At 39.0% G+C, this 10,285-nt stretch overlaps 1 protein-coding gene across 1 annotated transcript; it reads left to right on the forward strand.

The window, feature by feature from the left end:
• Positions 1–371: 371 nt before the first annotated feature.
• Positions 372–8,820, forward strand: LOC133723783 (uncharacterized). The gene is made up of 8 exons (XM_062150651.1): positions 372–451; positions 2,827–2,880; positions 3,025–3,093; positions 3,190–3,524; positions 4,731–5,297; positions 6,172–6,345; positions 6,698–6,898; positions 7,117–8,820. Exons 2-8 carry the CDS (start codon positions 2,844–2,846, stop codon positions 8,374–8,376), a joined length of 2,643 nt encoding a protein of 880 aa, XP_062006635.1. The 5' UTR covers positions 372–451; positions 2,827–2,843; the 3' UTR covers positions 8,377–8,820.
• The last annotated feature ends 1,465 nt before the right edge of the window (positions 8,821–10,285 follow it).

Consider the following 10,285-nt stretch of genomic DNA (forward strand, 5'->3'; position numbering starts at 1 on the left):
ACAACCGAAACCGATCCGCACCGCACCGAAAAATGGTTGAACCGAAGTACGCGGTGTAGCTTTTTAAAATGCGGTTGCAGTTTTGAATATAGCACAACCGAATGAAGCGGTTCGGTTGCGGTTTTGGCCTAACACCGATCCGCACCGCACCGCGCCCACCCTTAATTTCTATCTATCAAACACAAGTTGGTCAACCAACTATAAGTAATTAAATTTGGAAGAAGTCAAACCTTGATGCTTTTGAGATCACAAACGTGAACTGGATCAAAACCCCAAAATGGAATGAAATGTGCTTAATCCCTCAAGTCTTCAATCACAAACCATAAGACAAAGAAAGAGTTACTTGTTCGAAATTGATAGCAGACCAGGTTCCCATTTCCAATATGCTTTGTTTATAGCCAAAGCTGTGCATCTATTCTTCTTAACACCCAATCTCAAACTTCTTTCTTTGGTAAATCTCTTGCTCAAATGTTAATACTTTATTCTAAATGAATAAGGGAAATAAATTTAGTAAAGCTTATCAAACCCACCGATGCACTTTTCTTAAATTTGATTTCAATTGATTTGATAGAGAGAAAAGAGATAGAGGAACTGGGATATCTAGGGAGAGGGACGAGACCAACTGGAATTTATTTATTTATTTTTAAGTTTTTGAGTTGAAAAGGTCATCCATTATGCAATTTAACAAGCAGTACAATAATGATTTGCCCGTTAGGGCTGTCAGAAAAAGCCATTACATAGAGTACACTATACTAGCACACCCCTCAGACAAGTATACTACTCAGCACACCCACCTTTTATGGTTAAGCGCAAAAACAAGAAAACATAGCCACCCCAAGAACAAATAAATAACCAAAAAGCAGCTTGTTTCTTGTCGATCTGTCCCACTCAAAAAAAGAAAATTGACCTATCCACCTTTTGTAAAAGAGAAGACATGCCCAATTCTAAGATAAAAGAGTAAAACCAAATAACTAAATAGACCCAAACCCACAAAAGGAAGGCCCAATCTCCAGCCCAGCTTGGAGAAGCCCTAGTAACCTCTACCCCAGCAATGCCGCCGCCACTAGTAAAGCCGCCTCTGCCGCCAGGTTCACTTCTGTTGCCGATCCTAAGACCAACCACAACTTCGCCGCGATCGAAAGTACACCGCCATCACCACACAGGGTCAACCCCGTGCACCCCATATCTGCCAAAACCAGTTTCAAATCCTCCGGTTCGATCGCCGGCGGTAGCAGCAGGGGAATATCCAAACTTGTCGGACCCGGCCAGAGCAGAAGCAAGCCCGCCCTAAACGACCTCGAAACACCGTTGTCGCCGCAAGATGAAGACAACCACTTGAAGCTACCATGGATGAAAGACAACAGATCTGACCTTCTACCTGGATCCTACCCTTCCCAACAACCACCATCACCAACTCTGTCCGTCCAACCAAAGGCCAGTTTCGTTGGCACCGCCAAACCAACCACGCTTGAGCGACCTCCGTCACTTACGAGCAGCAAACCAATGAATAACTTGGGAGCAAATATTGCAACTAAGAGAATGAGGAGGCCGAAGCCTGAGGAAATCCCCATTAAAGGAATAGGCCGAGGCCCATAGTATTTCAACGCCATGGAGGTTGACAAAGATTATACAAGACATTAGACATCTTGCAGCTATGTTTGATTCAATCTTGTTTATTCATAGAGAGAATTTTACGTAGGTCAGTCGCACCACGTGGCGGTGCGGCTGACCTATCAGGCATCAGCAGGAGGATATTTTAGGTATTGCACTTTTAAAAAACAAAGACAGTTTCGAAAAAGAGAAAAAAGTTTCTTTAATCTAATTGACTTGCCCTAAAGCCACGTGATAATGAAATCCCTACCTAACAATTTCTCTTATTCATATTTACAAAGAAGCGACTTTTGTGGCAGATTCCTCTTGTAATAGTCTTCAACGGACGAATGGTTTCGCTAGTGTAGCATCAAAAGCCCTTCTCCTTCATATTGTAAACAATGGTTGCCCTTGTGGCACTAATATCTAATTAAAAAAAAGAAAAAGTAATAACATTTCTAGTAAAAACAAAACAAAAAAAATGGGAATAGCATTTATAGGACGTTTCCCACTCATTCTCTCTCCATGTCCTTGGAAAGGGAAGGAAGTAGTTGGTCGCTTTCAAGCGGCAGCTTTCATATTTGTGTCACCAGCCCAGAGAAAGAGAAAGAGAAAGAGAGTCGCTTTTCTCTCTTTGCTAACTTCAATATCACGAAACCCTAGGCACCACCCTCAGTCACTTGCTCACTCGGAGTCTCTCGCTTTCCCTCAGGTACCCTCTCAATTTTCCTCTTCCTCCCAATTCTTGCTTTCATTTCTCTACTCCCCTTTAAATATTATCAACCAACATTCCATCTCTGGTTCAATATCCACTTGAAAGCTTTCATTTTCATATTCCCCACCAATTTTTTTCAATCAATTTTGGGTCACCATTCATGGTGGTATGCATCAATCATTGCAACTCGGATTTTCCTTGAATGCCTTTTGTAAAGTTGTTTCCTTTTCTTTTACATTGCGGCTTGTTTATTGTTTGTATGTGATTTATGTTCTGTTTTAACCATGGTGGCTTACTTAACTGTTGCTTATATTTTCACTTCTTTAAGTCCCCTGTGTTGATTCATTGCTTAAAGTCTCCATCTTTGAGGTGGGTCTACTGTTTGATCATGAATTAGGCCCCTCTTTTGGTAAAATAAGCTACTGGGTATGTGGACTTGATTAGCTTCATAATCTCAACCAACAAGGTATGGTCCTGGTCACGGAATCATGAGTCGTGACATTGTACTATCTGCATTTCAGGATATTTCTTGCAATTCATGGCTTGGGATCTCTGGGGTCCGTCACCTCCTCAAGGTTTGTCAAACCTCTTTCATACCTTGTTGGTTAAACTGTTTCAAGAAACTATGAATACGTTGTTGTACATCTTATGTGAGATGCCTGACTGTAGAAACTTATCTTGTTCTGATAATGTTAGTTGTAACTGAACGTGCTTTTCAGTTGAACTTGGGACTACTTACTTCCCGGAATCTGAATGGCAGTGCGACTTTTACTTTGGTTATGGACATGGTGCGTATATTTCCTTCATGTCTTTTAGGTTCGTGGCGTTCCCTGTTCTACCTGTCATACCTTGATCTTTACACTCCCTTTTCATATGGTTTATAGATGTTATAGAAGAAAATGCGCTAAACGAGAAACTTTGTTTAGAAGTAGTGAGGAGATGGATAGCAAAGACCGATACTGAAATTGATGAACTCGAAAAGGATTTGGTGTCTCTTCAAAGCGAACTAGCGTGGGCTAAACATGAAGAATGGCCTGACACATGTTGTGGTGCTTTGAGAGAAAAGATTGCTTTCCTTGACAGTTCTCTTAAGAACTTGAGAAATAAAGATGAGAATAATATTGAGGTTCAGTCACTGATGCATACAGAATCTGCAGAGAGTATAGACGAGCTAATGAAGGATCTTCTTCGAAAATACGTCCTGGAGAAAGATGAGCAGGTGACGTTTAAACCTAGTCTTTACTTGAAAACATTGATAAGCAGGCAACTGCAAACTTGCGATCAGAACTAAACATGGTTATATGGATGCCTTTATATTGTCACATGATCTGCCAATGACAAGTTAGTTGATTGATTCTTTGAGACCATATAGTTGTGCATTCATGTTATCCTCTTTAAACATGTATTAATTTTCATACCTGTTTGTGATTGCTTACAATGTAGCATAGTTTGCAATTTTTAGCACCATATGTATGCAAAAACAGCTAGCGGTAGAACTCAATGTCAAATAGACAGGCATGCAAGGTCCCAAGGCAGCCTCATACTAAATTTGGCCTTATTTCAAAACCTCTTTTCTCTAAAACTGGTATTGTCTTGAATCTTGATGGGTCTGCATCAAACCATATTGAATCTATATGGTGGCTCAGTTCAGTTTCTTTAATTACATGGCTTTTAGTTGCAAGAATGACTGGAGTAATTTTTCATAAGAAAGAATTACTAGACTCAGTCAAGAACTCAATTAACTGATTTCTAGTAGATTGTTGCAGACAGCTTTTTAAAAATTAGAGGATCAGAGTTGTGTTTACAGTTTAGTAGCTTTTGTTAGGGATCTGGTGTAGTACTTTATACTATGCTTTGTGCATTTGTGTGCCTGTGCACATGCATGTTCACTGTCATAGAGGGAGATATGAACTGGTAAAAGAGTTTTGGACCTTTAATTTTTTTTATTGTGGTGTTGGATATCACAAATGACTATTAAGGGATGGGAATTGTTTTCTTCAAATACAAGATTTGAGTTTGGCATTTACACGGTGTTAGATGAAGCTATCTGATCCTGACAAACAGACTAAGTTGATCTGCATTTGGTACCTTAAACCCACTCATCTGCTTTATAATTTTAAACATAGGTACACTCCATCCACAGAATGATGTTTGTATTTATTATTTATTAATTTTTAGTATTCATATGCTTTACTTTCTCATTTCATAATCTTTCTTTAGAGTAGATTAAAGTTTAACTTATTAAAGTGAACTATGCGTTTTGAGATCCACACAAGTCACATGGACTTAAAAAACTTCCGTTTGATCAAATAATCAATTATCAAGACCTTTGTCAATCATGATCTATAGGAGTATACAAATATGAATGCTCTAATTTGACTGCCCTATTGCCTTCATTTGACACATTATGTTTAACAATGGACAGCCTGCAAAGACTGAGATCATAGATTCCAGCTCAGAATCTTGGAGACTTGCTGCTGGCTACTCTGACAACAAGAAAACGTCAAGTGAGAGTAATTCAGAAAGCAGTAGGCAATCGGAGGCCAAAGGACAAGGTCCTGAAGAAAAGGAAACATCAAGAATGACTTCTAACAATGAACAGCCTGCAAATACTATTACTATGAATTCCAGCTCTGATTCTTTGGGCCTTGCAGCTGGATTCACTGAAAAGAAGTTTACGTCAAGTAATAGTAGTACAGAAAGCAGTAGGCAGTGTGAGGAAAAAGGTCAAGGTGTAGCTCCTGAAGAAAAGGAATCATCATGTATGATCAACAACAAACAGCCTGCACAAACTAGTATCATGGGCTCCAGCCCAGATTCTTTGAAACTTACAGCTGGCTACATTGACAAGAAAACAACAAGCAGTTGTGATTCAGAAAGCACTAGGCCATGGGAGGCCAAAGGACTAGGTTTTCTTACTGAAGAAAAGGAAATGGTTCCAACTGCATCTTCGCACTATGAAGGAAATCGTATGCAAAATTCAGAAGTTAAGGTCTCTCTCTCTCTCTCCCTCTCCTCTCTGTCTCTGTGGTTGTGATCTCTTTTTTATTAATCAGCGCAAAAACTGAATGCATGAGCATTGGAGATGCAATTGTAGACATGGCATGCTGCAGGCGTGTGCGCACGCGCGTGTGTGTATATAATGAGGACTTTCAAATCAGTGGTTGGATGAGTGTTTCAAATTTGAATTGAATATTATCTCTTCAACATACAAGTGATCCAACCATTGATTTAAAAGTCCTCACTTTAAAGGCCCTCCATACAGCCCCACCCTATATATTGTATATACTTTTTTTTTTTTCAACTACATCTCCAGTGGCACCCACAACTCAATCACCCTGATTAAGCACTTCATCTCTTTCAGAACGCTTCACTATTCTTCTTTCACTTTCAATCTAATTGCACGTTGGAAGAACTTGTGATCTATACAATCCAGAGAAGGCTATACAATAACACATGTATGTGTGTGTATGTTTTTTTTTTTTTTTTTTGGTCAAACCCTAAACACATGTATGTGTGTGTATGTTATATCTATATATATCTTGGTATTTGCATTGTAGTACTCATCTTTAAGTAAGAATTTATATCATTTTTCAATCTTAGAATAAGCAGAGTTGAGAATTGCATAACCACTAGAAATTGTGTAACCAGACAAACAGTGTATTGCTCTACAGAACAATACTTGCCTTTAAGTTCTTAACTTGGGCTGGAGATTCTAACGTGAAGTAATTTTCAGATTTTTTAATTTTATTTTTGAATACCTTTACCAGTTCTATGAATATCTCTTAGTAACTTATACTCGTAATTTGTTACTCATCATAGCAGTTACTTTCTGGGCGTAATTTGTTTTCTCTTGCAATAAACAGTGTATGAGTACAAAATATTCAACTAGTGTTAGCTCCATTGATGAGAAGTCAAGCCAAGAAAGTTTTGATTCTAAATTGATTGATGAGGTGGTAGAGCACTCTTTGATACCCACAGAAGATAATATAGGTACTTCACAGAGGCCTGATGGACATGAATCAGATGTCAGTAAAACGGTACTTGCAGCACCCTTGTTTTTGTTTTGTTTTGTTTTTTTTGTTTCTATTATGCCTTTGGCTTTTTGTTTGTTTTTAATGTATGTCAGCAGGCTATTGTGAATAACATACTTACATAGTCTATATAATCATCATTTTTTCACTTCTATTGGAAACATGCCTGTATTTTCTCTAGACCTCAAATGTTTGAGTGTTTGACATACTGCAATTGAACTGAAGTATCCTTCTCAAAAGATAATTGAACTGAAATATTAAGTGGTCCTGGTCCAACTTATTTCTTCTACTAGTAATAGCTCTGCAGCATATCCTAACATTTTGTATCTCTTTCGTGGTTTCCTTTTAAATTGAACAGCCCCCAGATGTTATTGCCAGTGATTCTCTTATATATGGAAATGGCTGTTCCAGTGAGGTGAAAAATTCATGCATGCCTATTTTGACAGAAAATGGATGTGATGAAATAAGGAAACAGCTTTCTACTGCTACAGCTAGAAGTCCAACCTTGATGTCATCTTTAACTCCTGAAATCAAGGCAACCCTTCAAAATACCAAAAAGGTATGACAAGCTTTCTCTTTTCTGTAATTGATATACACTCAAATTGCTATGATAGTTATGGTACACAAAAAGTTGAAACATCTAGGAAAACTATCCTTGTGTATACACCTGCACTTTATAGTACTAGACTGACTACACTGCAAGGGATCACAAGTTATAGTTCAACTTACCCCTTGTTCCTAACATTCGCCTGTAAGACATGTTTCTCTTTCAATTAGCAGCCTGCATGTTCCCTTGTTGAGTATGGTGGTGAAGATACTTTGAGAGAATCAGCTGGCATCAAGAAGAGTAATGAATGCTTGGAATCCAAATTGTGTGCTTTAAGCCCGACAAAAGGTGATGTAGAGCAAAAGCTAATTGACTTTGTTCCGCAAACTGCACTAAAAGTGGGCATTAAAGAATCAAAGATGACTCTGGGTAACATGATTGGCTGTCCAAATAAGTCTTTAAAGACCGCTGGGAATGGAAGAAATCATCGACAAACAGTCAGGTTTCAAGGCCGGATCACTGATGAGGAAGATTCTGATCAGTTTGGAACAGCAAAAGAAACTCAAAAGGATGAGAATGCTGATCTTGATAGTAAGCCCCTTTTGCCCTTGGGTTTGAAACCACAAAGGCCAAAGCGAAAGAGGAAATTACCATTGACTGTGCAGAATGTCCAAGAAACATGTTTTCCTTCTACAGAAATGAGTTCAAATACGACGTTTATTTCAAAAGCTCAAAAGGAACAAAAATCCAAAGTAATTGATGACTATACTAGGTTAAATCAGTTTTTTGGTTCGAAGCAGTGTGAAAAATCAGGCCATCTTGAACAATATGAAGACAAAGAACATGCCACCTCTCTTGGTAACAGTAAAACTTCAGCTTCACAGTTGCAAAAGAAGAGGAAAAGGACTCCAAGTTTCCAATTTACTGCAGACACTGAAGAATGCACTGGATATCTAGGCTCGAAAGATTTACACAGGGATGTGCAAAAGAAGAGGAAAGTGACGTCAACTTTGACACGTCCTGCAGAGGTTAAAGATTTGTCTTTTTTGGGATTGCAAGATTCACACAGAGACGCAACTAATGGTTCTATTGGGGAAGATCTCAAGCATCCAGAAAAGGAAGATCCAAAAATGGTAGAGGCTTCAAAGTCACAAAAGCAGAGGAAAATGACTTCAACTCTCTCACTTCCTGCAGAAAGTAAAGATTTGCCTTTAGGTTTGGGCTTGCTAGATTTACACAAGGACAGGGACACAACTAATGGTTGGACTGAGGAAGATCCTCTGATTGTAAAGTCCTATTCTGGAGATGATTCTCAAGCTAGGAATTTGGTTCCATATGCTATTCCAACTTCTATTCCAAGTCTGAGGTTGAAGGAAATGACGGTAGGTCAACTGAAGGAATTGGCAAAGAGGCTCGAAGTGAAAGGCTTTTCCAAGCTTAAGAAAATGGAGCTGGTTGAGCTACTAGCCATGAAACAGAGAGGTCACTAATTTTTGATGTATGCGTATATATTTGTTTTGTTTTGGTCTCTCCATCTGCCCTTGTTTTGTAGTCATGTTCCCTGGGTTTGTTTGATGTCCTATGGCCGGCTATAGTATGAAAGGCAATGAACATAGAGATGCCCTTTTAGTATAGGAAAGAGAGTAGTCATTCCCTCCTATAGGTTTCAGTTTCAGGTAACCAGGTTTGCATGAAATGATGCTTCACATATTGCAGGTATATTTGTGTTGAAGACTTGAAATTGAGAATTTTGTGAGGATGTTACCTTTGTCCTCAGGTCTTGAGAACACAAACTTTTGGTTTTTGCATCGGAATATAAGAGGAATGAATAAGATGAGTTTCTTGTGTTAGTTATGGATTATGTCCTTTTGGCATGCATGGTCATTTTTTATCTGAAGTTTCTTGTTAGTTTGGTTCATATAATCTGTTCCTCGTGAAAGCGGATAATGTTGTTTACTCGTCAAGCAGATTCTAAGGTTTGATGATTTACAGTTTTGATATTGAAGACAAACTAGAACAGTTGAGCTTTTTATCCACTGGATGTTTTTCAAATTAAGTTCTGCCATAATGAGACTCATAGAATGGCCATACCGGCAAATACCTACTTTGTTGCAAACTGATTGCCGCTAATTCTATCTATTACTAAGACGCCTATCAAGTTCCATTAAGGCCTTTTAATAAAAGATATACTGCAACCGCAAACGTTTAAGGTTTGGGAACTTGAATTTCTTGCTAATGCCATGATTGGCATAGAAAATAGAAATACTGTCAATTTCATTTGATCATATCAACAGTAAATAATAAATAAAAGAAAATTTAGGGACGTTAAAAATTGATAAGAGTGGGTTCATTAACAAAATTGTACATGAATTTAGAGAAAGGAGGGTGAGTTTTTGGGTATCATTAGTCCACTTGCTCAAAAGGACTAGGGAAGGAATAAAGGATCTCAGCAGCCATTCAAGAAACCTAGCTAGCTAGTGAGTGTTTGGCTCCAATTTTGCTGCAGCTGGTCAACAGTCTCTTTTCTTGCGCGGGCGTGCCAGCACCGTTCGGGTGCGGTCGTCGGGGGTGTCCCTTGACCTGACTTCTTTCAAGCGATTGTGGACGAGGAGAGCACCAACCTCGTCGCGGGATTCTTTGTGCCTTGTGGTAAGGACTTTGCCGTAGTTTCTTCTTGTTCACACAATCGATACTCAATATTGCAGATTGAGCAGAGCGAAATCACCGGAAAGTATTGAGATCTTGCTAAAGCGTGACTTTAGCTTGGCTGGGTTGCTAGGGCGTTACCCTTGCTTGGCTGGTTCTGTAACCGTTGTGGTCGCGGCACTACCGTCGGCTCCCGAGGAGACTAGGACCGAAGCACGTTGACAGAGGGTTTGGTGGCACTGAAAGTCGGCTTCTGAGAAGACTAGGACTAGGAGTGTGATCACCGGTAAGAGAAAGAGAAAGAGAGGGAGAGGAGTTGCTCTTAGAGAGGTTTGCTCTAGAGAGAACTTAGATCATCTTAGAGATGTTGTTGTTGAATGTGAATGTGTGTGTCTTACAATGAGAGGAGAAGGTGTTTATATAGGGAAGAAAAAGAAGAGTGAAATGATGAGTGGAAGAAAAATAATGAAAGTAGATCTAAGTTCACTTGTAAAATATGGAAAAGATAGAGAAAAGATGAAATGAAAGCAAAGCATGAAGGTGCAGCAACATGGAAGTGGTGATGATCTATTAAAGAGATTGTAGAAGAAAAATATATCCAAGGAAAAAGAGAAAAGCATCTAGCTTTCTTCATGTGGGTAGGAAACATGAACATGTGAATATTGAGCTGGTTTTAGGTCAGTTTCTGCCCCTTTATTCCTTCAATTATTTCTCCAACAAGCCTTCATTATATGCCTTCGACTTCTTCATAAA

Source organism: Rosa rugosa, chromosome 7, assembly GCF_958449725.1.
Source record: "Rosa rugosa chromosome 7, drRosRugo1.1, whole genome shotgun sequence".
Taxonomy (NCBI): Eukaryota; Viridiplantae; Streptophyta; class Magnoliopsida; order Rosales; family Rosaceae; genus Rosa; species Rosa rugosa.